The 27,219-nt window shown below is 55.4% G+C and overlaps 3 protein-coding genes across 6 annotated transcripts; 1 reads left to right on the top strand and 2 right to left on the bottom strand.

Moving 5' to 3' along the window:
- Nucleotides 1-227: 227 nt before the first annotated feature.
- On the top strand, nt 228-14,514 carry LOC131210142 (dynein axonemal heavy chain 8). The gene is made up of 7 exons (XM_058203350.1): nt 228-746; nt 824-6,399; nt 6,485-7,890; nt 7,949-8,853; nt 8,924-13,523; nt 13,598-14,322; nt 14,389-14,514. Exons 1-7 carry the CDS (start codon nt 228-230, stop codon nt 14,512-14,514), a joined length of 13,857 nt encoding a protein of 4,618 aa, XP_058059333.1.
- A 1,235-nt stretch (nt 14,515-15,749) lies between these two features.
- LOC131205783 (WD repeat-containing protein 48 homolog) lies at nt 15,750-18,618 on the bottom strand. Of its 2 annotated transcripts, XM_058198036.1 has the most exons (9): nt 18,523-18,618; nt 18,224-18,446; nt 17,927-18,139; nt 17,264-17,838; nt 16,964-17,194; nt 16,692-16,884; nt 16,384-16,661; nt 15,989-16,183; nt 15,750-15,875 (listed from the first exon to the last, which is right to left on the bottom strand). In XM_058198036.1, the coding sequence occupies exons 1-9, from the start codon at nt 18,565-18,567 to the stop codon at nt 15,771-15,773; spliced, it is 2,058 nt and encodes a 685-aa protein (XP_058054019.1). In that variant the 5' UTR covers nt 18,568-18,618; the 3' UTR covers nt 15,750-15,770. The 2 variants fall into 2 exon arrangements, with proteins under 2 accessions (XP_058054019.1, XP_058054018.1); XM_058198035.1 differs by having other exon boundaries at nt 16,384-16,884; nt 16,964-17,838.
- A 1,126-nt stretch (nt 18,619-19,744) lies between these two features.
- On the bottom strand, nt 19,745-27,051 carry LOC131205437 (snake venom 5'-nucleotidase). Of its 3 annotated transcripts, none has more exons than XM_058197530.1 (8): nt 26,615-27,051; nt 23,164-23,358; nt 22,295-22,703; nt 21,955-22,220; nt 21,759-21,881; nt 20,753-21,685; nt 20,580-20,675; nt 19,745-20,491 (listed from the first exon to the last, which is right to left on the bottom strand). In XM_058197530.1, the coding sequence occupies exons 2-8, from the start codon at nt 23,293-23,295 to the stop codon at nt 20,411-20,413; spliced, it is 2,040 nt and encodes a 679-aa protein (XP_058053513.1). In that variant the 5' UTR covers nt 23,296-23,358; nt 26,615-27,051; the 3' UTR covers nt 19,745-20,410. The 3 variants fall into 3 exon arrangements, with proteins under 3 accessions (XP_058053513.1, XP_058053521.1, XP_058053529.1); XM_058197538.1 differs by lacking the exon at nt 26,615-27,051 and adding an exon at nt 24,369-24,491; XM_058197546.1 differs by lacking the exon at nt 23,164-23,358.
- Nucleotides 27,052-27,219: the final 168 nt, after the last annotated feature.

Here is a 27,219-nt window from a genome sequence, read left to right as displayed (position 1 = left end):
TTTCCGCCTGGTCGGAGCTTTTTTTCTAGGATGGTTACCATGAGCAACGGGTCAAGTGGGTCACACCGGGCGCGCATCCTAAAGCATGCATTGCAAAACGTTCCAACGTCCAAGTAACCATTGGCGGCATAGTCGACACATAAGCAAACTTGCAGCATCATTCATTCTCACGGGCTGCTACTGGCTGGCTGACGATACGGCTCCGAAAACACACCCGGTACGATAAAATGGCCGAACGGGATCCGAATGAGCATCTGAAGAAGGTGCTGGGCGTGATCGGTGTGGGGACGAAAATTGGTAACGTAATACAGCTGGTGAAGCGGCGCCGCGGAAGCCCACCCAAAATTACCGAAGAACAGCAGCTGCAGCGCCGCTTGGAGCAGTCGAAGGAGACGCGAATGGAGCGCCTAAATGCGTTGGCCACCAAGCACCGGCACGTGCTGGAGGTGGCCGCAGTGATGCTGGGCGAAGAGCAGGACTGCGTTATCGAGTGCATTGTCGACCGCCCGGAAGACGTGCTGCTGCTGGACCAGTTCTTCAACGTGGACGGCGTGAAGGGTATTTTGCTGTTCTACGATATGAGACCTCCGCCCGGTATCGACACGGGCCGGTACAGCGCAAAGCAAAAGCAACCCACGAAACAGGCGTGGATCACCGATGGGCAGCGCGAAAAAGTGACCGAGCTCTTCATCGCTGTCAGTCGCCACAGCAACGTGAAACCGATCGAGGCAAAGGGACTTGGCGATGTGAGTACTGGCGCCACTGTGTAAACCGTTTCCGTCATTAATGCTGCATTCAATTTCTTAATTCCCTCCCTCCACAGGAGGTACTGTTTAGCCATGCCGTATTTTCTCCGGAGCGTTCCATCGTCTACACGCTGCTGCTGTTGCTGGAGCACGTCCTGAAGCCCTCGATCGATGCGATCCGCGACTACGGCCAGTGCAGCGCGATGCAGCAGGACAGCTTCAAGTATGGCGTCAATCGTTTCATAAACTTCCTCAAAAGCACCGAAAAGGACATTTCTCAGCGCATCATTTTCGCCGTCGACCACCGGCTGTACAAGGGCTTCCTGCTGACCCCGGTGCAGGTCCAGGAGACGGCCCGCGATCGGGAGCGAGTGTATGAGGTTGAACGGATCTTTCACCGTTGGATGGAGCAGATTCAGCTCGCTCTAACACAGGGTGACCAGATAGAGGCGGCCCCGCACCACGTCGGCCCACTGGTCGAGCTCGAGTACTGGCGCACGGTGCTGACACGCTACACCTCGATCAGCGAGTTTACGGAGCAGAAAGTGTTTCGGCAGTTTTTAGCGTGCCTCAAAATTTCGCGCTCCAAACTGGTGAAGCTGTGGGACGAGCTGGCCGCGCAGCTATCGGGCAAGCTGATCGAATCGCGAGACAACGTCCGGTTTCTCAGCTCGATCGAGCGCTTCTGGGACCCACTGTACCGCTGCGAGCCACGGGAAGCGACGAAAAGTATGCGGACGCTGCTGGAAGTCGTGCGGCAGGTGTACAAATCGTCCAGCTACTACAATACGGCCGACCGCATCACCGGTCTGCTGACGAAGGTGGCCAACCAGATCATCATCAATTGCCGATCGTACCTGACCAATCGCAACACCTTGCGCGTCTACGATCAGTCCAAGGAGTCGCTGATCGGCAAGATTGACGTGTGCCAGAAACTGGATACGGCCTTCCGGTGCCAGTATCAGAGTACGGTGCAGAAAATGGCGGACAACGCGGACGAGACCCCGTGGGAATGTTCGGAGGGGTTTGTGTTCGGCAAGCTGAACCACTTCAAGTTGCGCTTGTCGAAAATCATGCGCGTCATGGAGCTATACCTGAAGTACGAGGTGATTGACCGGGTGGCCATTTCGGGCACCGAGCTCTACTCTGGAAAGATTCGGGCGGCCTACGAGATGATCACGTCGAAACCGTACGATCCTTTGGTTCACACGGACCATCGCTTCGACGCAGACTACAAGCACTACCTGGGCGAGGTAGAGGCGGCCGAGCTCGGCCTACAGCAGTTCGTTAAACAACTGCTGGCGCACGAACGCACCGCCGACGGCAGTCTGTTGGTGTTACGTCGGTTCGAAAAACTTCAGCTCGATTGCCTCTGCCTCGACCGCCGCTACCTCGATGTGGCCGTTCTGCTGGAGCAGCACATTTGCACACTGAAGGACGTGTACAACGAAAATCGCGCTGATCCGCCCATCCCGCAGGGGGTACCGGAAACCGTTGGGCGCATCATGTGGTCCCGCTCGCTGTTCCGGCAGATGGACGGTCCGATCAAAGAGATTAAGCGCCGCCCGTGCGTCGTGAACCACCGGAAGGCGCAACTGTGTGTCAAGTACTACAACTACCTGTGCGAGGTTCTCATTCACTACGAACTGGTGCACCACAAGGCATGGACAAAGTTTGCCGAAATGGCCGCCGCCAAACTGTGCATGCCGATCTATCGTAGACAGCAGCAGGAAGGCGGGAACTACCTGGAGGTCAACTTTCACCGTTGGGTGCAGCAGTTGATCAAGGAAACGGAGGCCATTGTAAAGCTGGGGCTGCCGGTGCCAGATTTCGCCATCGCTTTGGTGCAGCGCAAGGATCAGGTTGCGCAGCAGCACGAAAGGGCCAAGCAGTTGCTTCGCCAAAGCGATACTCTACGCCTGAGCATTCCACCAATCTTCCTGCCACTGATGCGAACAACGCTGGCTAAGCTGGACCAGGCGTTCCTGCCCGGATTGTCTGTGGTCAGCTGGGAATCATTGAATCTCGGTCGCTTTCTCGACCAACTGGAGGGAACGATCACGCAAACGGAGCACTTGTTCAAGGAAGTCTACGACATCTGGCAGGCTCGGGTGGAGGACACACTCAGCTCGTTCGAAAGCACCGATCTCCTAACGCTACCGACGGATCCGGTTGAGGCGGCTGAGTTCTACGAGATGAACATCAAGTACCGTAAGTCGGTGCAAGGGCAGCTGCAGAAACGTTCCCAAGCCATGGAGGGATCCGTGGTGGAGCTGATTAACAAATTTTGCACGAACATTGAAGTCGCGGACCGGGACGATGCAGGGAATCGCCGATATCAGTTACCGCTGGACGAGATCACCGACGGTAACCGGCGTCAAGAGGAGCAACTACCGACCGATAAGCTCGATTGGGTACGCTTCGACCGGATGTACAAACTTCCGATCAATCCCACACCGGAAGCGCACCTGGAAGCGCTCTATCAGGACTACGGGGCACTGAACTATGACGTGACACAGCTGCACAGCGATTGCATGGAGCTGTTCGCCTACTTCAACAACCGGCTCGTGAACGTGTTCGTGCGCATGGTCAAGAGCTCGCTCGAGGGCCTCCGCTCCCGGCTAGAGCTCGTGCGCTTGCAATCCAACAAGGCGGCCATCCTGGCCGAGATTCGGCCCCTCATCATTGCCAAGATGCTGCTGCAGCAAGCCGACTGCTGCCACATACAGCCATCGCTGGAAGAGATTCAATTTTCCTTCGAGCGCGTCATCCTGAATGTGGTGGAAACGTTCTATGCCATCTCGACCTGGGGCAAGCAGGCCAAGTCGAGCGAGCGGCAAAAGCGCCGCCCGGTGCTGGCCGAGCAGCGGTACGAGCGAGACTGGTTCCAGCTCATCTCGGAGCACAAGGAAGTGGTTCGCATTGTGCACGAGTTCGATGGCGGGCTGTTGCTGCTCAAACCGGACATTGACTACGTGCTGCGCAGCAGCTACGACCAGCACGAGTTCCTGTGGAAGCAAAATCTGTTCTTGGCCGAGCTGGAACGTAAACCGGAACTGTTTGAAAGGATAAAAGCGTACCTGTCAGACGTCACGTACCGTTGCCACGTTGGACCGATCGTCATTCGGCTCGATCCGGTAGTGCAAACCGTCCTGCAGCGACTACTGGCATTCTACGTCGTGCGGATCGATGAAATCGTTGAGTTTATCACCACGCACGACAAGACGCTGCAACGAACGCTCAAAGATCTGGACGACATCCGGATGGCGATGGACTGCCTGCAGACGGTGGGTGAACAGTTTTCCTTCGTCGAAATCGATCTCACGTTTATCGAGCAAACGTATCGCACACTGGCAGGCTTCGAGGAGCTCTCGATTGGGCCGGAACAAGTGGACGATGTGTACGGCATCAGGGACACGTTCAAGGCGATGGTCCGTCGGGTGGAGAAGGTGGAAAACGACATCATTGCGCTGCAGGTGCCACTCCAACGCGAGCTGGCCGAGGGTGTGGCCAAGTTTAACGTAGAAATCGACGTCTTCGACTCGGAGTTCGAGACCAGCGGCCCACTAGAGGAAGGCATCCCGCCGAAAGAAGCCAGCGATCGGTTGCTCATGTTCCAGGGCCGGTTCGACGAGCTGTGGCGCAAGCTTGAGATGTACGCCAACGGGGAAGCGTTCCTGGGCCTGAAAGTGAACGAGTATCCGGTTCTGCAGCGGCGCAAGAAGGAGTTCAATCTGCTCAACAAACTATACTCGCTGTACCTGGAAGTGATGAAGAGCATCGAGTCATACTATGAAACGCCTTGGCAGGAAGTGAACATCGAGCTGATCAATGCCAAACTGATCGACTTCGAGAACCGCTGCCGGAAGTTACCGAAAGCGATGAAGGATTGGCCGGCGTACATCGAGCTGAAGAACAAGATCGACGACTTCAACCGAAGCTGCCCGCTCCTGGAGCTCATGTGCACCGACGCCATGAAGGACCGGCATTGGGAGAAGTTGAATAGCATTTTGGGCTGCACGTTCGACGTGGCCTCGCCCGCGTTCACGCTACAGCACGTTATGGCGGCACCGTTGCTAGCGCATTCGGACGAAATCGAAGATACGTGCATCGGGGCGGTCAAAGAGAACGACATCGACTGCAAGCTGCGCTCGGTCGTGTCTGAGTGGTCGACGGTGAACCTTCTGTTTGCCCCGTTCAAAGCACGAGGTGAACTGCTGATCAAACCGGCCGAAACGGTCGAGATCGTGGCGCTGCTGGAGGACAGCATTATGGTGGTGAACTCGTTGGCTTCGAACCGATTCAATGCGCACTTCAAGAAAGAAATCATGCTGTGGCTACACAAACTAGTCAACACCGGCGAGATCCTCGAGAAGTGGCTCCAGGTGCAGAGCCTGTGGATATACCTGGAGGCCGTCTTTGTCGGGGGCGACATCTCGAAGCAGCTGCCACAGGACGCGAAACGGTTCGCCGGCATCGACAAGACCTGGGTGCGCATCATGTTCCGCGCCCGCGACAATCCGAACGTGGTCCAGTGCTGCACCGGCGAGGACGTGATGTCCTACACGCTCACCTCGTTGCTGGAGCAGCTGGAGACGTGCCAAAAGTCGCTGACCGGGTACCTGGAATCGAAACGGCTACTGTTCCCCCGTTTCTTCTTCATCTCCGATCCGGTGCTACTGGAGATTCTGGGCCAAAGTTCCGATCCCACCTCCATCCAACCCCATCTGCTGAGCATTTTCGACGCCGTGGCACGGGTGGAGTTTGACGAGAAAACGGTGGGCCGCATCGTGGCGCTCTACTCGGACAACGGCGAACGGGTACCGCTGACCAACCCCGTCCACTGTGTGGGCGGTGTGGAGCTTTGGCTCGGCAACCTGCTGGTGGAGATGCAGGACACCATCCGGTCCATTCTGGCCCAGATGTCCCAGTGCTTGACGAACCCCGACTTTCACTTTATCGTCGGCTTCCAGGAATTCTGTGGCCAGGCCGGCCTAGTCGGGGTGCAGCTGCTGTGGACGACGGAAGCCGAATTAGCGCTGCGCCGATGCCGCACGGACAAGAACGTGATGCGCAGCACCAACAATCTGTTCCTGAACCTGCTCAACAGCCTCATCGAGCTGACGGTGAAGGACCTGACCAAGCTGGAGCGCATCCGGTTCGAAACCATGGTTACGATCCACGTGCACCAGCGCGACATTTTTGATGATCTCGTACGGTTGCGCGTGCGAACCGCCCTCGATTTCGAGTGGCAGAAGCAAGCCCGTTTCTACTACCTCGACGAGACGGAGGACGTCATTGTCAAGATTACCGACGTGGATTTTATCTATCAAAACGAGTACCTAGGGGTCACGGAACGGTTGGCCATCACACCGCTCACCGATCGGTGCTACATTACGCTGGCCCAGGCCATCGGTATGTCGATGGGTGGCGCACCGGCCGGCCCGGCCGGAACGGGCAAAACGGAGACGACCAAGGATATGGGCCGAGCCCTCGGTAAGCTGGTCGTGGTGTTCAATTGCTCGGATCAGATGGACTTCCGGGGGCTGGGTCGCATCTACAAAGGGTTGGCGCAGTCGGGCTCGTGGGGCTGCTTCGACGAGTTCAACCGGATCGAGCTTCCGGTCCTGTCCGTGGCCGCGCAACAGATTCAGTAAGTACCCGGTGTCGTATAAGAAGCTACCTTGGATGTAGATCTACTGGAGGTAACGTCTGTAAACCTTGGCCATGTTTTCTAGCATCGTACTTACGGCAAGAAAAGAGAAGCGAACGTCGTTCCTGTTCAGTGACGGTGACACCGTGTCGCTAAACCCAGAGTTTGGGCTGTTCATCACGATGAATCCGGGGTACGCCGGGCGACAGGAGCTGCCGGAGAACCTGAAGATCATGTTCCGCTCGGTGGCGATGATGGTACCCGATCGGCAGATCATCATGCGCGTCAAGCTGGCTAGCTGCGGCTTCAAGGACAACGTGCTGCTGGCCCGCAAATTCTACACGCTCTACAAACTGTGCGAGGAACAGCTGTCCAAGCAGGTGCACTACGACTTCGGTCTGCGGAACATCCTATCCGTCCTGCGAACACTGGGCGCTCAGAAGCGGGCCAATCCGAACGATACGGAGGAAATGATCGTGATGCGCGTCCTGCGCGACATGAACGTGTCGAAGTTGGTCGATGAAGACGAGCCACTGTTTATTTCGCTGATCGAGGGTCTGTTCCCGGGCATCCGGTTGAGCAGCTCGAGCTACAAGGAGCTTCAGCGCGCCATTGCCGTCAGTGCCGAGGCACTCGGATTAGTCAACCACCCGGAGTGGAACTTGAAGGTGATTCAGCTGTACGAAACGTCCCTGGTCCGGCACGGTCTGATGACGCTGGGGCCGACGGGGGCCGGCAAAACGCAGTGCATTCTGACGCTGCTCAAGAGCTTCACGGAGCTGGGGATGCCCCACAAGGAGGTACGCATGAACCCGAAGGCCATTACGGCGCCGCAGATGTTCGGGCGCCTCGATGTGGCCACGAACGATTGGACCGATGGGATCTTCTCGACCCTGTGGCGCCGCACGTTCAAGGTGAAGAAGGGCGAATTCGTGTGGCTCGTCCTGGACGGTCCGGTTGATGCGGTGTGGATCGAGAACCTCAACTCCGTGCTGGACGACAACAAAACGCTAACGCTGGCGAACGGTGACCGGATTACGATGGCCCCGAACGCGAAACTGGTGTTCGAGCCGGACAACGTGGACAACGCGTCGCCGGCTACGGTCAGCCGGATGGGTATGGTGTTCATGAGTGCGTCGGTTATGAAGTGGGAAGCCATTCTGAATGGGTGGCTAAAAACGAAGCCACCGGCGGTGGCCGATCTGCTGCGCCGGCTGTTTCACCGTATCTACGGCGATCTGTACGAGTTTGTGCAGACGAAGTTGTCGGCGAAAATGAAGCTGCCGGAGGCGATTTACATTCGCCAGTGTTGCGATCTGCTCGAGGGTCTTATCACGCCTGCCACGGAGGACGAAAGCCCGATCGACTTTAGCGACGCGCACCTGGAGCGTCTGTTCCTGTTCTCGCTCATCTGGTCGCTGGGGGCCGTGCTCGAACTGGAAGACCGTGAAAAGATGGGCGAGTTTATAGCGAAGCATCAGTCCAAATTGAGTAAGGTGCAGCTCTAACCCAGTGACTCTGGCGTCTGATTTATTGCTTCTTCCGATAGAGTGGCCCAAGATGCAACCGACTGACACCGTGTTCGAGTACGTCGTTTCGTCGGAGGGCACCTGGCAGCACTGGAACGAGCGAGTCGAGGACTACATCTATCCGAGCGACAGCGAACCGGAGTTCTCCAGCATCCTGGTGCCGAATGTCGATAACGTGCGGTCGTCATTTTTGATCGATCTGATCGCCCGCCAACGGAAGGCGGTGCTGCTGATCGGCGAACAGGGCACCGGCAAAACGGTTATGATCCAGGGCTACATGCTGCAGTACGATCCGGAGTATCACCTGTCGAAGAGTCTGAACTTTTCGTCGGCTACCACACCGAACATGTTCCAGCGCATCATCGAGTCGTACGTGGAGAAGCGGGTTGGTACGACGTACGGGCCGCCACAGCAGCGCCGAATGTCCATTTTCATCGACGACATCAACATGCCGATCGTGAACGAATGGGGCGACCAGGTGACGAACGAGATCGTCCGCCAGCTGATGCAGAACCGGGGCTTCTACTCGCTCGACAAACCGGGTGACTTCCTGACCGTGCTCGACGTGCAGATCCTGGCGGCGATGATCCATCCGGGCGGGGGTCGTAACGACATACCGCCGCGCCTGAAGCGCCAGTTCTGTATCTTCAATTGCGCCATCCCGAGCAACGCGTCGATCGATAAGATCTTTGGCGTACTCGGCGAGGGCTACTTCTGTGAGGGCCGCTTTGGACCGGCAGTGGTCGCGATCGTCGCGAAGCTGGTGCCGATGACGCGCAAGCTTTGGCAGGCCACCAAGCTGAAGATGTTGCCCACGCCGGCAAAGTTCCACTACGTTTTCAACCTCCGCGACCTGTCGCGCATCTGGGAGGGCATGCTGAAAATCCAAACGGAACAGTGTCAGACAGTCCAGACGACAATCAATGTAGGAGAGACGCCGCCGACTTCGGTAGATTGTCCCACTTTGACTAATTTGATCCCATTTTCGTTCCCAGCTATGGAAACACGAGTGCACTCGGGTGATAGCGGATCGGTTCACGAACTTTGAGGATCGCACGTGGTTTACGGCGACCATGAGGACGACGGCTGAACAGGACCTGGGACCCGACTTTGAGCACCACTATCCGGCGGAAGATCAGTATTTCGTAAACTTCCTTCGGGATGCACCGGAACCAACGGGCGAGGACGGGGACGATGAAGGCAGTTTGGCACCGCCGAAGCTGTATGAAGAGATTGTCAGCTTCGAGGAGACGACCGCGCGCGTACAGATGTTTCTCGAGCAGTACAACGAGCAGGTGCGCGGCGCGTCGATGGATTTGGTGTTTTTCCGCGATGCCCTCGTGCACCTGATGATCGTGTCGCGCATCATGGGAACGGCGCGGGGCAACGCGCTGCTGGTGGGTGTCGGAGGCTCGGGCAAACAGAGCCTGGCCCGGTTGGCCTCCTTTATCGCTGGCTTCAAGTGCTACCAGATCACACTGACGCGTGCTTACAACGTGACTAATCTGATGGAGGACCTAAAGTACCTGTACCGCGAGGCGGGGCTGGCCGGTCAGGGCATCACGTTCATCTTCACGGACAACGACATCAAGGACGAGTGCTTCCTGGAGTACATCAACAACGTGCTGAGCTCGGGCGAGATCGCGAACCTCTTCCCGAAGGACGATATCGATCAGATCACGAACGAGCTGATCCCGGTTATGAAAAAGGTGGATCCGAAGCGCATCCCGACGCAGGACAACCTGTACGAGTTCTTCATCTCGCGCGCCCGCGCCAACCTGCACGTGGTGCTCTGTTTTTCGCCGGTGGGCGAAAAGTTCCGCAATCGGTCGCTCAAATTCCCGGGCCTAATCTCCGGGTGTACGATCGACTGGTTCCAGCGCTGGCCGACCGATGCGCTGGTGGCGGTGTCGAACCATTTCCTGCGCGATTACAGCGTGGTCTGCACGCCCGACCTGAAGCTGCGGCTAATCGAGATCATGGCGTTCGTTCACAACCGCGTAGCGGAAGTGTGCACCGAGTACTACGAGCGCTTCCGCCGGCAGGCACATGTAACTCCGAAGTCGTTTCTATCGTTCCTGGACGGCTACAAGCGCATCTACCGACAGAAGCACGAAACCATCGCTATCCTGGCCAGCCGCATGCAGACGGGTTTGGTGAAGCTAATCGAGGCGGCCGAGTCGGTGGACGCGCTGCGCTTGGAGCTGGAAGAGAAAGAGAAGGAGATCGTGGTCGCAAGCGCCGCGGCGGAAGTTGTGCTATCCTCCGTCACGGAGTCGCAGCAGGCGGCCGAGACAGTGAAGGCCGACGTGATGGTGGTGAAAAACAAAGCGGACGTGCTGGTGGACCAGATACGCGCCGATACGCTGGTCGCGGAGGAAAAGCTCGAGGCCGCACGGCCGGCGCTGGAACAAGCGGAAGCGGCACTCAAGACGGTAACGGCCGCCGATATCGCCACGGTCCGGAAGCTGGGTAAACCGCCGTACCTGATCACACTCATCATGGACGTGGTGCTGATACTGTTTCGCCGGCGGCTCGCCCCGGTCAAGCCGGACGACGAGCGCCAGTTTATGCTCGCATCCTGGGAACAGTCGCTAAAGGTGATGAGTGACACCGGCTTCCTGGGCAAGATCGTGCGCTATCCGGCTGATCTGATCAACGCCGAAACGGTCGACCTGATGGTGCCGTACTTCCAGTACCCCCTGTACACGTTCGAGGCTGCGAAAGCGGCGTGCGGCAACGTGGCCGGGCTGCTGCGGTGGACGATGGCGATGGCCGACTTCTACGACGTCAACAAGGACGTACTGCCGCTCAAAGCGAACCTGGCGCGCCAGCAGAAGAAGCTCGACAGTGCCATGACCGAGAAGAGGGCGGCCGAAGCGCTGCTGGAGGCCAAGGAGAAAGAGCTAGCAGTCGTGCAGCGCCAGTTCGACGAGGCCATGTCGAAGAAACAGGCCGTCCTGGACGATGCACGCCAGTGCCAGGACAAGATGGATGCGGCGTCGGCGCTGATCAACGGGCTGGCCGATGAGCGAGTCCGCTGGACCGAGCAGTTGGAGCAGTTCAAGGACGAGACCGAGCGACTGGTGGGCGACGTGCTGATTCTGACCGGGTTCCTCTCCTACACCGGCCCGTTCAATCAAGAGTACCGTACGGGGCTACAGGCCAGCTGGCAGGGTGAGCTGAACCGCCGGCGCATTCCCGTTTCGCGGACCGTAGACATTACGGAAAGCCTGACCGACAGCGCAACGGTTGGCGAGTGGAACCTGCAGGGGCTGCCGAACGACGAGCTGTCGATTCAGAATGGCATCATCGTGACAAAGGCTACGCGCTATCCGCTCCTGATCGACCCCCAGTCGCAGGGCAAGATGTGGATCAAGAGTAAGGAGGGCGACTGTGGGCTGATCGTGAGCACGCTGAACCACAAGTACTTCCGGAACCACATCGAAGACGCCCTTTCCCTTGGCTACCCGCTGCTGATCGAGGACATCGGCGAAGAGCTCGACCCAGTGCTGGACAACGTGCTGGAGAAGAACTTCATCAAGGTAGGGAACGCGTACAAGGTGAAAGTAGGCGACAAGGAGGTGGACGTGCACGATTCGTTCCGCATGTACCTAACCACGAAGCTGCCCAACCCGCTCTACACGCCGGAGGTATCGGCCCGCACGGCCATCATCGACTTTACCGTCACGATGCGCGGCCTCGAAGATCAGCTGCTGGGGCGGGTGATCCTGACCGAAAAGAGGGAGCTCGAATCGGAACGGACGGCGCTGATCAAGGGCGTCACGGCGAACCGGCGCAAGATGCAGGAACTGGAAGCGAATCTGCTGCACAAGCTGTCCACCACGCAGGGCAGCCTGGTGGATGATGTGACGGTGATTGTGGTGCTAAACACTAGCAAAACGACCTCCATCGAGGTGCGCGAGAAGCTGAAGGTGGCGCGCGAAACGGAGACCAAGATCAATCGAGCGCGCGAAGAGTACCGGCCAGTGGCCGGCCGGGGCAGCGTGCTCTACTTTCTGATCTGCAGCATGACCATGGTCGACAGCATGTATCAGACGTCGCTGGTGCAGTTTCTGGAGCGCTTCGACATCTCGATGGCCCGTTCCGACCGGCACCCCGTGCCGACGCGGCGTATCAACAACATCATCGAGTACCTGACGTACGACATCTTTCGGTACGTGTGCCGGGGCCTATACGAAGTGCACAAATACCTCTTCGTGCTGCTGATGGCGCTCAACATCGATCTCGAACGGGGCACAATCACGCGCGAAGAGTTCCAAACGTTCGTCAAGGGCGGAGCGGCCCTCGACATGAACGCGTGCCCGGAGAAGCCGTTCAAGTGGATTGCCGATGTGACGTGGCTGAACCTGGCGCAGCTATCGCAGCTGGGCACCTTCGCCACCATTCTGCAGCACATCCGGGACGGCGAGAAGGTGTGGAAGAGCTGGTTCTCGAAGGAGGCCCCCGAGGAGGAACCGATTCCGTATCCCGCGGCCAGTGGCACGCGCTCGTCTAGTTCGCTTGACCCATTCCGGCGCCTCTTGCTCATTCGCGCCTGGTGCCCGGACCGGACGCTCTTCCAGAGCCGCAAGTATCTGAGCAGTTCGCTTGGCGAACGGTTTGCCGATCCGGTGGTGGTCGATTACGATGCCCTGCTGGAGGAAAGCCGTCCGCTGACGCCGTTGATTTGCTTTCTGTCGATGGGTTCCGACCCGACGCCCAACATCGAGAGCCTGGCGAAGAAGAACGCCACCAAGTGCCGCTCGATATCGATGGGCCAGGGGCAGGAGGTGCACGCCCGCAAACTGATCGAGCAGTCGCTCGAAGAAGGTTCCTGGGTGCTCCTGCAAAACTGCCACCTGGGGCTGGACTACATGAACGAGCTGTTGCTGCAGCTGATCGAGCTCGATCGTGTGGGAACGTCAGCGCACGACGCACGCTTTCGGGTGTGGATAACGACTGAACCGCACCCGCAGTTTCCCATCACGCTGCTGCAAATGTCGATCAAGTTCACTAACGAGCCACCGTCCGGGGTGAAGGCCGGCCTGAAGCGTACTTACGGCTCGATGTCGCTGGAGATGTTCGATTACAGCGATTCCCCGCTGTACGCACCGCTGATCTACGGCATCTCTTTTCTCCACACGGTCGTGCAGGAGCGTCGCAAATTCGGGCCGCTCGGGTGGAACATTCCTTACGAGTTCAACTCGGCCGACTGGCTGGCGAGCTGCCTGTTCGTGCAGAACCACCTGGAGGCGCTCGATCCGAAGCGTGGCATTAGCTGGAAAACGATGCGCTACATGCTGGGCGAAGTTCAGTACGGGGGCCGCGTGACCGACGACTACGACAAGCGGCTGCTGAACACGTTCGCCCGCGTCTGGTTCTCGGACACTCTGTTTGAGGACACATTCCGGTTCTACAAGGACTACCGTGTGATGCGCTTCAAGACGCTCGAGGAGTACCTGGAAGAGATCGAAACGATGGCGCTCGTCGATCCGCCGCAGGTGTACGGATTGCACTCGAATGCCGACATTACCTACCAGAGCAACACGACGCAAGTGATTTTGGAGACGATCCTTTCGATTCAACCTAAAGGTAAGCGTGCAAAACGTCACTGGGCTGACACTGCAACTAGCACTGAACTGTGACTGTGACTGTTCATTCAACAGAGTCGTCCGGTGGTGGAGGGGAAACGCGCGAGGCAACCGTTGCTCGGTTGGTACGGGATATGCTCGCAAAGGTGCCCGCACCGTACGATCCGTACGCGGTAAAGGAACGGCTCCGCATCATGGGCCACCAGGAGCCGATGAACGTGTTTTTGCGCCAGGAAATCGACCGCATTCAACGGATCCTGCTGCTGGTGCGCCAAACGCTGGAAGATCTGCTGCTGGCCATCGACGGAGTGATCATCATGAACGAGCAGCTCCGCGATGCGCTCGATAGTATCTACGATGCGCGCGTGCCAACGATGTGGAAGCGCGGTAGCTGGGTGTCGGCCACGCTGGGCTTCTGGTTCACGGAGCTGCTCGAGCGAAACGGCCAGTTCCTCGGCTGGTGCTTCCGGCGACGCCCGAACATGTTTTGGATGACCGGCTTCTTCAATCCGCAGGGTTTCCTTACGGCGATGCGCCAGGAGGTGGCCCGAGCCCACAAGGGCTGGGCGCTGGACATGATCACGCTGCACAACGACGTCACGCAGATGCTGGCCGAAGACTGCAAGCAACCACCACCGGAGGGGGTGTACATTTACGGCCTCTACCTGGATGGGGCCGGTTGGGACAAGCGGCACGCACGGCTACAGGAAGCCACCAACAAGATACTATACGCTCCGGTACCGGTCGTCCATGTGTACGCAATCAATTCCACCGCACCGAAGGACCCGAAGCTGTACGAGGTACGGCGTGAACCGAACCGCACCGATCATGATCTCTACATGTGTTCCTTTTCTCTCCATTGGCAGTGTCCGGTGTACAAGAAGGCCAATCGAACGGATTTGAACTACATCACACCGCTCTGGCTCCAGACGGCCAAACCGCCCGACCACTGGATTCTGCGCGGTGTGGCCCTGTTGTGCGACATCAAGTGACGTGGTCACGGACCCCTTAGAAGGACCCGGGGACCCGACTATAAAAATTACAAGCGGGCTTTGTTTCGTTTTTGGTCAGATCTCTATTCAACCGTTCAATCGTGCAGCAGCGCGCACAGGGTGTTTGCTGTGTGGAGGTTTCGAGCTTGATCCCTACCATTTCCTGTCGCTCTCTGCACACTCTCGCCTATCATATGCCTATCTCTCTCGTGGGCCGTGGGCCGCTTCCGGCCTTTCCTACGCCCAAATTGTGTAATTGTTTTACTTTGTTCGATACAAATACCTATCACTTTCGGTTACGGCAGCTCCTTACGCGGCTAAACAATGACTAATAATTACACTTTGCCCAGCGTATGTTTTACCCATCGGCCACCGCCTCACACGCGGGATGAGGGGATAGCTATTTAAGGAGTCCGGAACGCCGTGTTCCGTGTTGAGGGGGGGTGTGTGTGTGTGTGTTTCACTTTTAACGTAACATACTTTAATCATAAAAATCACAGGCGACTCACTGTACCGTTTTTGTGCCTTTTTTCCGTTTCGCTTCGCTCCACACTTTGCTCCAGCGGCGCAGCATAGAAGGCAACGTGGAGGGTACCGTACCGTCTGGGGTGGCGGCCACCGCGCCACAACCAAACATCATCCATCCCCCGCGCGGGGAATTCGTCCGTTGAAACTTGTTTCCCTTTTCTGATAACTAAATCCTATCTATAAGTGGAAACGTGTACATTAAATTAGACTGCGCTTCTAACATAAATTACTCTCCAGAGGGTTGCTTCATTTCCCCCTCGTCGCAGTATTCGCATAGCGAACGGACCGAAACAAAGCAGGCGCGCCGTCCGATTAAAAGCAATTAAAAAAGTCTAAACCAAATCGAAGCAAACCTTGACGGCTCGCGACGTTGATACTTTTGGGTGTTATTTAATTATCATATTACTTTCGTGTTTGTTGTGGTTGTTTCGTTAAACGCTTCCATTCTCTTTGCACCGCTCGTCTCTTATTTACACCGCCTTAAACCGCACCACGCCAGTAATGAGTTGGCGTTCTACATTGTGACAAGAGTGGCCCACTTAGTCAATAATACGTCTTCCTCTTCTTCTGCTGAATCTACGGCCACCATTCTTTGCGGATCGCCCAGTGACACCAACCCACGAAAGCAACGCAAGTGGGAACAGACCAGGAAGGAAGTTGGGTTAGAGACATTGTGTGTGTTTTGGTACCGTTTTCGGGTGCCCATTACGCTCTTTATGCTCTCGTTTTTAGCTGCTGTAGTTTGGCTTTGTTCGATAGTGAAAGGTGAGGTCGGACGATTGCTTCCAGATAAAGTGCCGCACCGTACGGAGGTCCATGTTGGGGTCACACAGCTGGAAGCGTGGAAGTGAGTAAAAGGGTACAGAATGTTAGCAACACACAGGGGGAAGTGGGAACTGGACTACATCACGAGGACACCCGCCGACCGGTAGGGACCACCACTTACCACGTCATTGCAGAGCAGCTCGATCCGTTCCTCGGCCGGTACCTGGCTGCCCTCGGAGTTGGCATCGCTTTGGCTGTTGTTCTGCGAGGAGTTGGAGTTGCCGGTGCTCGCCGGCAGATCCGAACCGAGCACCTTCTCCAGCACGTGCTCGCACACCTTGCGGCACTGGATGAACTCGTTTGCGATTAGCCGTTCCTGGTTGACGAGATCAAGCTTCCGGTGAGTAAAGCAATCAAAGTGACGCACAAATAATCTCCCCCCGCCCGTACGAAACCCAACCAAATCAATGAAAGGGAAAACAGCAGGAGAGAGCGAGAGAAAGCAGGAAAGAGAAAGAGATAGACGGTTTGGTTTCGGTGTCCCAACAACAGAGTGCGCGCGTGTTGCACTCTCACCTTTTTGCTTCGATCCTGCTTCAGCATGGACGGGTGCGCCAGCAGATAGAAGGGCAGTTTGATGAACTTGGGCAGCGTGCGATCGATGACCACGTTGGTCACCCACGACGGCACGGTGTCACCGAGCAGGGCACTCTCCGTTTCACCGGCAGCATCCTTCACCAGCAACCGGCACACGTTCCGGCCACCAACCTCGCTAAAGATGATGGGCGTGTGCTTCGGCACGCTAAAGTACTCGTTGCCCCGTATATCGCCATCGACACAACCGTTCTCCATGTCTCCACCGATCCCACCGCCGCCTCCGCTACCACCGCCGGCCATATGGTGATGGTGTGGTGTCGGTGGAGGCTTCCAGTGTTCGAGCAGGGCTTGCAGCAGCAAACTGCCATAGTTCACTTTCGGGTCCGAGCCTGGTTCGGCGTGCTCCGGAAGGCCCGCTTCGGCCGACACCCACGCTGCGAAGCAATCGACCTCATCCTGCCCTAGCACGATCATTGGCATCTGCGGAGAGACAAACGGTGGAACGGTATCGAGTTTTTTTCGACCCCGAGCAGCCTATCCGCCATCTAACTCGACTTACCCCCGTCTTGAGGTCAACCGTGAACCAGTTCGGGACGTAGATTCGTTGACTGCGCTTCTTCACCTCCTCCTCGAAATCGACCTTCCCCAGTTCCTCGACCTTCTTCACTTTCAGCACGTCGTAGATGGCTACCGTCTGTTCCGTGTCGCGGGTCAACATGAACCGCTTATCGTTGAGCACGTGATACTTTTTGATGGCCGCCCCGCCCTTAATGCACGCCACCTCGTATCCCTTCCCGGTGGCCACGGTGGGCACGCCCGTAGCCGGCGGGGAACTGCCGACCGTGGGCCCAGTGGTCACGCCCGGAGGTCCATCGCCACTGCCATTGTTCAGCTGGCTAGCCGTGCTGGAGCTGTAGCTGTAGTTGCACAGTTTGTCTGTTTTGTGCAGCTTCCAGCAACGAATGTCCGAGTCCCAGGTCGTCGCCCAGATGCCGGTCTGGTCGATGTTGTAGCACATGCTCAGCACGGGTGCACGCTCCTCGCAGATCAGCACACTGTTCGACGGGTTGCGCAGCTCGGTCATGACAATCTTCCGATCCCGACTGCCGGAAATGACGTGCGAAAACCCTTCGGTCATCAGCAAACACCAGACGCCCTCGGAGTGCACACTGATCGTCTGTATGCAGCGCTGCTGCCCGATGCTCCACAGTTTGATTTTGCCGTCCGAGCTGCCCGACACTACCTGCGTGCCATCGTCCGACACGATCAGTGCCTTCACGTTCTCCGTGTGGCCCTTTAGCTTGGCAATTTTGTTGCATGTCCGCGGGTCCCAGATTCGGAGCGTGTTCTCGGTGGAACCACTGACTATGATCGTACCAGATGGGTTCATCGCTAGACTGTAGATGGAGTCCTTCGACCCGGATATGCTGGACGCTGAAGAGAGATAGGGTGGGGAAGCGAGAAATTAGACATACAATCGCGGTACACGGGTCGTTCCGTTTTACGGTCTGTGGCGTCTTACTTGTGACCGTGTTGTTGGATGCCGTCAGCGCAGTTAGCGTGTTCACGTCCCACAGGAAGATGGCTTTATCCAGTCCCGCGCTGGCCACCTGCTCGCGGTCCTTCGCGTATGCCAGGGCCTGCACGTAGTCCCGGTGCGTTCGAAGTGTCGACATGCAGAAGCCCTTGTGTGCATTCCATACTTTTACCGTCGTATCACAACTGGCACTGATCACTGTGCGATAAAGGGAATACAGAGAAGAGCGCGTTCGGTTAACCGCGGCAACCCTTCAATCCCACAGCCCGTCCGCCGTCTTACGGTTTCGACCGCCGCAGCAGAGCACGATATCGTTCACCCAATCGTTGTGGTGCTCCATGCTCTGGATGTACGGCTCATGGGAGTTTATTTGCGTCGAGTTCCACAATCGAATGATGGCATCGCGACCAGCCGAGTACAGGCGCCCGTTGATCGTGTCCAGCTGCAAAGCATTCACCCCGTTCCGGTGCCGTTTTTCCTCCGCATCCCGTATTACGAACGACACCTACGAAGAATGCACACACGCATGGGTGGGAAAGTTGATCCGACGATCGGAACGGGATGATGAACCCTCCACTTACCTGCATTTTCTTTCGCCCTCCCTGATTATTCTTGTGTGTTAACATGTTGAGGCTGCGGCCAGACGACGGCGGTAAAAATTGACAAACAAAACACTTTCACGCAAGGTGTACACGGGGCACTGCCTACTATGCTTCGGCGGCTCTACTTTGATTGACACAGCCTCATCGAAGATAGCGACGATAAAGTTTTGGCCGTTCGATATGATAGTGGAGAGGGGCCGGAATCTTTCACTCTTCGGCGGCCGTTTTTACTTTTTGTTTGCCCCTCACGCAAGTAACAACCCGTCGGAGGGATTTGGCCACTACCGAGATTTCTTCATTTTCACTTTCCGAACCGAACACACGCGACACGGAATCGGGTAACCGCAATGGGATTCGACGTCGTCGCCCGTCGTCGGTAAACGGTCTCAGTGACCTCCGGATGGCCACCAGCACCGAGCCGAGTAAACACTTTCGACTTTCGAGTGCGGTGGCGGTGGCATTACCACATGCCGAATTGTTGGCGGTGCGGGCTTGCAGTGACCGGTACGATCTGGAATGGGAACCTGACCAACTGGCGGACACCACCGGCGCAGCGCCACCGTTCACAACCGAAAACACGTTTTGATGGTTAAACGCAACATAACACAATTTTTCACAAAACAAGGCTCAATATAAACCCAAAGTCCTTGCCGTTCTTCGTGTTTCTGGGGGGCTACATGAGGCGTAACGTAATGTTTTTGACATTACAGATTAATGCCAAACTGCGCCTCTGTCAAAACGTGTACGGGTCAGCTGAGGCGTAAACTTGAGCGTAAATACTTTTAGCAACAAAATCGAAAAAAACAGAAAAAATATTCAAAAATCAATTTACTTCTCTTCTATTTCTGTTTTCTCGGGCCAAAAATACGTTTCACATTCCGTTTTTATATTTTTGTCAATTTCAAATTAATTTTACGCTAGTTTTTACGCCTCATGTGGCCCCCCAGTTCCAGTTCCAGCAACAGCAACCATTCGTTCGTTCGGCTGACAAGCTCAAGTGACACAATGCAGTTTTTTCACTCTCTCGCGGTTATGTCACTTTTGACGTTTCAGTGCACGACGGCAGCAAAAAGCCTTTTGGTGTGTCTACCTTGTCGGTATATCCACCTTGGCACGATTCAAACTTTTCCGATTATCGGCTTCCACTTTTATTTCGGATGGCGTAACACAGACGACAAACACCTGGCCACTACGTGGGTATGCTTGCTGTGAAGGAGCGTTTAATGTGTATGTGCTTGATAGTTAAAATGTCTCCCTGCACGTGTTATAATTACTAAACGGTTTTACTTCGAATCCTGGGGCACCCGCGGGATCGAAGGAGCTACTACTATCGCCTCTCTATCGGACCACCGGTGCTCTTACGTGCAACAGGCGCACGCTCCCCAGCAACACAAATATCGTATTGTAAAACCTAACAACAACTATCCTCTGCCTACAACAACACACGGTCGGTCCTGTAAGCAATCGTTGGGTCTACCCTTCTGCCGTTCATTCTACTGTTTCGGTAAGCATCTTTACCGTGGAGAATGACGAAATGCAACATATTTTCTGTTTGGCTGTTGGGAGCTTTTAAAAAACATAAACTGCTTTTACTTGAAACACAAAATCCATCGACGGGGCAGTCGAGACGGATTTGCGAAAAAAACCGATGTCATTTCTCTTGCATACCTACTAGACACACAGCCACACAATGAATGAAGCCCACCAAATGAGCGAAAAAAGGGGCAAAAGAACGAAAAGTAAACCTATGGCTTCTTTACATGTTAACTAATCAAATGACGCGCGCAAGTTGCGAGCCGCCTCTGCCAGTGCTAGACAATATTTACAGGTGCCGGTCTCCGATGTCTCCGGAATGGCACACATTCGCTTACGGTGTCAGTTCGTCCGTTTCCTTAATGACGGAATTCTTCTCGATCGTTTCTCGCCGTAAAACCATCTCCCGAATGTGCTGAAAGTAAACACACATGCATACATTGGCAACGATTTCCGACACCGCAACCTCCGATCCGATCGAACGCCAGCGCCCGTGATCTTACATCCTCGTTCTGCACCGCTATGATTCGATGCTGGATCGAGGGGGCACACTGGCAGCTGTTTTGCTCTAAATCGTCCAGCGACGCACGTCTGAGAAGCTGCGCGAAAAGATGAAAAAAAAGCGAATGGGTGCCCATTGATCGTTTGCATCCTGCTGCTGCGGGTGTCACCATACCTTGCCACGGTTATTGCTGAGGTGCTCCATTTTCGGGGGCGTCACCGTCGACTTGCGCCTGATCGGTGTCGGTCCGTCCAGCTCGAGATTCTCCAGCATCTGCACCATGCTGTGCCGGCGCGACAGTGTCACCAGCGACTGTCGGTGTTTCGTGTGGTGCGCCCTACCCATACGCACGTCGATCGCCTTAAAGTGATTCTGAATGGCCAGCCCCAGCTCCGGTGCGGCATCTTCGTCCATCAGCACGCGGCACCCCTTGAACATGTGGTACCCGTCGCAGCCGCCATGGATGTAGCTCTTGACGCACAGCGTATACTTTTGCTCCATATTCAACCACTCATCGCCGACACGGACGAGCTTCGCTTCGACCCGCTGCCCCGGTGGTTTCGATGGATCGAACGCGAACGACATTCCGGAAATCTGCGGGAAACGGCCCTCCAGCTTCGGGTACGTCGACACCGAGTTCTCGAGCGCCTCGTGCAACGTACTTCCGGGCACCTCCAGCACGATCAGCGGATCCTGCATCGGTATGATGTTCACCAAGTCCCGCATCGTGAACGGCCCGGCCGCATGTATCTGGTCCGACCGGAACGTGCCGGAATTGATCATCACACAGTCGGCTCCGGTTGCTGCCAGTGCCACATCACAGATCCAGTTGCCCAGATTCGTTTCGGACGTACGCACGGAAGAGAACCGCCCGTCCAGCTCCACCGCGAACGTCCCGAGCACCTCGTCCATCTTGGACTCGATCGTCTCCGAGTACTTGCGCAGTTCTTCCTTCAGTGCCGCATCCTCGGTGTACTTGTTCGAGGCAACGTCAATCTTTTCCACGTTGATGCTTATCTTACCGTTTTCGTTACGATCCAGGCACACGCCGATCTTTGAGAACTGCCGGAAATCGGTGCCCGATTTGATGACATGGGTATCTTCGATCTAGAACAACCGAGAACGGTTTTGGCATTAATTGCCGGGGCGTGTAGGGCAAAGTAGGCGCGGCGGTGCTTACGTTAAGAATTTCATACACGTGATCGTGGCCACCCAGGATGATGTCAATGTGACCGCTCTGCTTAGCCAGCTCGATATCGTTCGGTGTACGCATGTGCGTTAAAGCTATAATCACATCACAACCCTAAAAGAAGAGGAGCAGGAGAACGGTTGAAATGTTTTTGGTTTTCGTATTTCTACACTCGCCAGCCACGCACCTGATTGTGTAGTTCGTCGGCCAGCTGGTTGCCGGCCTTGATGAAATCAATGTAAGTCACCTCGTTCGGATCGATCGTCGGCAGCGTATCGAGCCACTCCTTCTCCACCAGCCCAATCAGGCCGACCTTCACCTCGTTGTGATGCAGGATGTGCGTGATCTTACCCCCGCCGAGCGGTCGCCCGGTTTCATTGTCCACCACGTTCGACATCAGCCACGGGAAGTTCGTTTTCTCGACCCACTCCGTCAGTATGTCAAGCCCGTGATCTGCAGGTGCGGGGAAAAAACGGACAGGATATGATAGCGCCGATCTCAGCACAGCCCTACAAAGAGATGCCTACCAAAGTCATGGTTCCCGAACACGGCACAGTGTGTTCCGATCGCGTTCAAAACCGGCACCATCTGTTCGCCCTTGGTGAACGTGCTGAGCATGCTGGGCGAAAAGGCATCGCCGCTGAACAGGATGAGCGGGTTGAGATGGGCGAACGATCGGACCGCCGTGCAGAACCGGGCGGCTCCACCGATCGGTTCGGTTTTGCTGTTCGCGTCAATGTTGTACACATCGTTGTAGTGGATCAGAATCAGCTTATCCTGCGGGTCTGCTCCCGTTGCCTGCGCCATTGTGCTGCTGCCACCCCCGTCGTTCACGTGACGGATCACGGTCGTCGTGTGCAGGTGCAGTAAGTTCGGCGTGTTGTTCTGTATCTGCGAAACCGCCCGCTTGCCAGCCTCCCTCACCTCGACGGATGCCTGTAGGAGGAGCAATGATTTGCATTTAAAACCACAACCACAGGACACCACCGTCGAAGTACACAGTACAAAGCCGAAGGACAACCGAAGGAAGTTACCTCGCAGGACCACACACGGGGTGAGAAAGTAGAAACATTCAGAGTGCAAAAGGGAACTCGTGGGGGTTTTCCTTAAAATTCACAACAACATACATCAACACCTAACGCATGCTTTTGGTTAGAACAGAGGTTTCGGAGGAAAGGACGCGCGTGCTGGGAACTCGTTTTTTTTTGGAATCGAAGGACGATTGATTGAACGCAACAGGAAGGGTGTGTTATTGATTCGAACGCACACAAAATACGGAGAGTGGTAAAACAGGGGGTAAACAACAGGGGCGCACGCAAATCAAATAAATAATGGAGCACAGGGTAAGGGTGGGGGCAATAGAGACACGGACACAATGACACCACAGCCACAACACCTGTTTGAGCCATCCGACAACGTGTTTCAATCCGTGCGATACTTCCGTGGCCGTTTCAATGTTGGCGCTGCCACTCTCGACCAGATCGCCCCACTTGGAGCGCAGGGCAGCCTGGGACGTGAAGCCAGCCATTGGTGGTATTGGTTAGCCGCACCGGGACGCACTTGTGTGTGCCTGTGTTTTGTGCTGTAAGCTCTGGATCAGGAGAATGGGTAATGGAGAAGAGCTCTTAATTGACACATTTTTGCACGCCGCGCCAGGGAAGGATTGCCTCCAGCCCCGAAATCCAGTGGAGCGAGAGACGGCGGTCTGACGGATCACACCTCGCATATTAAACGTAATTGAACACTCTTCACCCTGGACACGCTCTGCACCCTCTGCAGACTGTCTCGCCCAAGGCCAACACCGTGTGCTGCTCGCCCCAGGCACTAGGCACACAAAAGAAAACCCCTGGGGTTTAACGGGGCGAAGGGTTGTGAGATAACAACCGGACGCCGGTAGGGCCAATAAATTCCCCCAAGCCGAACGTCACATAAAACAGCGTTTCCTGCTTCGTCATATTTTTTTTTTCCAAGAACCATGACCTTGACCATGTATCCGAGTGCCGGACCGGTCGAGTTCGAGTTCACAGTTTCGCATGGGCGTCCGAAACGCGACACCACCACTTCGCCTCCAATCACGTGCCACTCCACAGCGCACACGATCATCGATTAAACATGCACCACAAAGTAGGTTATACCACCGGATTCTTTTCCCTTTCAATGGACGCGTTCCGAACGCCACGAGTGGCGACAAAACGCGTGGCACTGCACTATCGCTTTCGGCGATCGCCTATCGCGATGTTTGCGATCGGATTCCACTGCTCGAAACGGGCATTACCTCGTGTTATCACCGCCAAACAACAGCAGCACAACGCGCGAAGATTTGTCTGAACCTCCCAATGGGCTCGCCGTGCGCACCAGTACTGAGTTCGCGCTTACGCATGCGGTCGGATGGCGTGGATGACGCGACGATGGGTTGCGTTCACTCGTTCGTTCTCCTTTCGGAAGGGCATGTGAGTCAGATTGGCGTTGAGAGCGATAACATGCGTTGGACGTGTGTGCGGTGCGCCTAACGCAATCCGATAATACCCAAATTATCTCTCTCCCTCTCCTTCCCTCCCTCCCTCTCTCGCCCTCGCCACTGCTTTCGGGTCAGGGACTTACTTAAGAATCCTGGGGCTTCCGACATCGGTTTGCGATACCCAACGCGTTGATGCACGTTGAAAAGCGGAGAAAATCACTAATCCGTAGTAAAATCAGCCTAATCCGATTCCGCGGAATTCAAGTGGCCAAATGAATCCGCGCGCACGAGAACCATTGAAATCGCGTCCATCTACAGAAAGGATACACTGAAGAGACATCATTATTGGATCTCATTTAAAAAAGAAATCCAATTTTATGTCTGGCACGGCCAAGGATAGGCGCCACAGCACGCTGAGCTCGTGGAGTGAGTCTGGCAAAAATCACGGCACATTAGCGATGATAATATGACCTTCAACAGCGAAACCTACAGTTGGACCATTAGGTTGGAAGCGGAGAAAAGTAGTTATAAAAAAAGCATTGAGGCTAACTTAGCTCCAACACTACTCACTTAATTGATACTAAATCGCCGTGTGATTGATTCTGATATTCGAATAATCGGAATTGTCGTTACGTTGGAATCAATCGCGACCGGCAGCAACGGATACTCAAAAAGATTTGCGATCCCGAGTGATTCGTATCTATGAAAACTAGATCGAAAGTAATAACGCTGACCAAGGTGACTAACGTAACTTTTGGTCAAGGTGGTTATACAACGACAATGATCTTCAACACATTGTTCCTTCGGCCACAATCGATTAGCACATGCCGCTATACTCCAGGCAGGGTACACGGTACGCTGCGACGACCGCCTTTGCGATTCCAACGGTTGGTCCTCGCAGCCGGTGGGCCAGTGCACAGCGGACAAATCCGGCGACACCGGCGGCTCTAATCTCAACGGCGACTCGCTCTTTGCAACGCCAGTGCCAGCTTAGTACCCACTTGGGACCGCACCACTTCAGGACACCACCTCGCCTGGTGATATTTATTTTTACAGTTTCTAAATTGGTCCGTACCTTCCCGCCTTTCTTCGCTTTCGCTATCGCAACAATCGCACGCGGAACCTGATGACGGGTGACGGAGTGCCACTCATCCCCGTTCGACAGCCTTTCTTCAGATTTAAAAATCGGAAACTAATATACTGAGCTGATTTGAAATGAATTTTCGATCGAATCAAGTTGGCACTGTTATTACTTGTTGCGTTGTTCGAGACATATTAGATGAGCTTCGGAATAGCTATCGAGAAACATCGATGGTCGACCAGCATATTGGAGTTGCTTGCTGCAGAAGTGCGCTCTTTCAATCCTGGTTCCTGGAGTTTCAATGGAACAAATTGGAATTGACGGATAAGACCGATACACTTTTCTTCCGTGCTCTCGTGTGAGAAGAAAAGAATCCGATTTGCGATGATGGGGTACACTCAGATTACCTAGTGTACCAGCGGTAGAAGGATTTATTGAATCCGGTTCGCTGACGCGCTCCGAGGTGGTTCTATTTCTGGATAACTCTATGTATCGGCAACCTGAGCCACATCGCAGCAGAACGTATTGTGAGCAGTCGACGTTTTTGTTGTCACCGATTGTTGATTAATCCCGAATCTTCCAAGCCATGGCCAATGGGAGCGATGGTTTTTCAATATCAGGCTGGAAATCATGCAGCATTGTTTTTCCAATTAACTTGCACCATGGGCACCCGAAGCGTATGTGGCTGCGAATCGCGCGTGCGGGACTATTTCCCGGGTCGTGTTCGGGTTTTACAAAACCTTCGCCCCATTTCCCTCGCGCAAGTTGCACCTGTGGTGATTTGAACTGCCCAAAGGGAAAAGAAACCCTTATCCAATATCATGTTTCTCGATAAAGCATCCTTCCGCATCGCCATTGCCGTGACGGTAAACAATACAATTCTCAATGACCTCTAGAGATTCGTCCTCTAGCCCTTCTAGCACCGGACTAGTAGGACGACCCGCCACACGCCTGTGTACGTATATTTGTGTGGGTGTGTGTCGTGTACTGTGTGACCACATCCTGTGTGAAGTACAAACTGGCAGCTGTAAGCGTGGAAACGGCTTAAGCAAACGTGTCTCTTCTCCAGGACGAACTACGACGATATCCCCGTCGCTCTTTCTCTCTATCTCGCAATCGACCCACTTCAAATCTTTCCCCTCGTATGTGCCTTCCCGGGGGTCTAGTGTGCTGCCGGCAGTACGTCGCCAGCCAGGGCGTTTTTTCCAAAGGATGCAACCCCCCTTGAAAGCAGAGGGCAAACCGTGCGTCGGCGACACCGTAGTAGCAGCACTAGAGTCAATAACATTTAAAGCGTTGAGGTAGTACCTGCGCGCCTGACCGTCGCCGTACGCCGTCGGTGTGTTAATCTGGGACCGCCCTTGCCACCTCTTCCCGTGGACGTGGAAAAATCTAATCTATTTTCCTCTACAGCAGCAGTTAGGATGGAATTTAAGGTAGCTTTAACACGCAAACCACAGCAACCTTTGCTCGGTGCGCCCCAACTCGCGGTTTGTTCGTTCCCAATTTTCTCGCGCACACATACACTCACACACTGTTAGGGCGGAAAAAACCGATGACCCAACTCCCAACTCCCGTCTGATCGACACGTTCTTCAGAACGGGGCGAATGACAAATTTAACGCACTTTTGCACTGGGGCTCCCCTGTATGCGAAGGAATGCAAAGGCGCTGCTTTCCCCACTCACGGCTAGGCCACCCTGCACACGGTTGCAGGCATGTTCACGTTGCGAAGCGTTGCCAAGAAAATCGCGACCGCCCCGTTCGACTCGGAAAATGTAACTGGGAACGAATCGGCGGTCGAAAGGCCGCGAATGGCCAATGTAGCAGCCGTTCGGTTCCGGTCGGGTGTGCGCGCATGGCAACTACGGATCGCCGATCATACAAACACGCGTGAGTTCCAATCATATGTTTC

Source organism: Anopheles bellator, chromosome 1, assembly GCF_943735745.2.
Source record: "Anopheles bellator chromosome 1, idAnoBellAS_SP24_06.2, whole genome shotgun sequence".
Lineage (NCBI taxonomy): Eukaryota > Metazoa > Arthropoda > Insecta > Diptera > Culicidae > Anopheles > Anopheles bellator.
The sequence above is the reverse complement of the archived record's forward strand: the minus strand, read 5'-3'. Positions and strand labels throughout refer to the sequence as shown.

Bases quoted from the DNA above. Each gene is read 5' to 3' on its own strand.
- LOC131210142 (XM_058203350.1), top strand. From the start codon at position 228: ATGGCCGAACGGGATCCGAATGAGCATCTGAAGAAGGTGCTGGGCGTG. The intron at 747-823 runs GTGAGTACTGGC...CTCCCTCCACAG, and splicing joins AGGCAAAGGGACTTGGCGAT to GAGGTACTGTTTAGCCATGC. The intron at 7,891-7,948 runs GTAAGGTGCAGC...TTCTTCCGATAG, and splicing joins GAAGCATCAGTCCAAATTGA to AGTGGCCCAAGATGCAACCG.
- LOC131205783 (XM_058198035.1), bottom strand. From the start codon at position 18,567: ATGTTAACACACAAGAATAATCAGGGAGGGCGAAAGAAAATGCAG. The intron at 16,184-16,383 runs GTGAGAGTGCAA...CTCGTCAACCAG, and splicing joins AGCAGGATCGAAGCAAAAAG to GAACGGCTAATCGCAAACGA. The intron at 15,876-15,988 runs GTAAGTGGTGGT...CCACGCTTCCAG, and splicing joins AGCTGCTCTGCAATGACGTG to CTGTGTGACCCCAACATGGA.
- LOC131205437 (XM_058197530.1), bottom strand. From the start codon at position 23,295: ATGGCTGGCTTCACGTCCCAGGCTGCCCTGCGCTCCAAGTGGGGCGAT. The intron at 22,704-23,163 runs GTGTTGTGGCTG...CTCCTCCTACAG, and splicing joins TTGTCGGATGGCTCAAACAG to GCATCCGTCGAGGTGAGGGA. The intron at 21,882-21,954 runs GTGCGTGGCTGG...CTCTTCTTTTAG, and splicing joins CCGACGAACTACACAATCAG to GGTTGTGATGTGATTATAGC.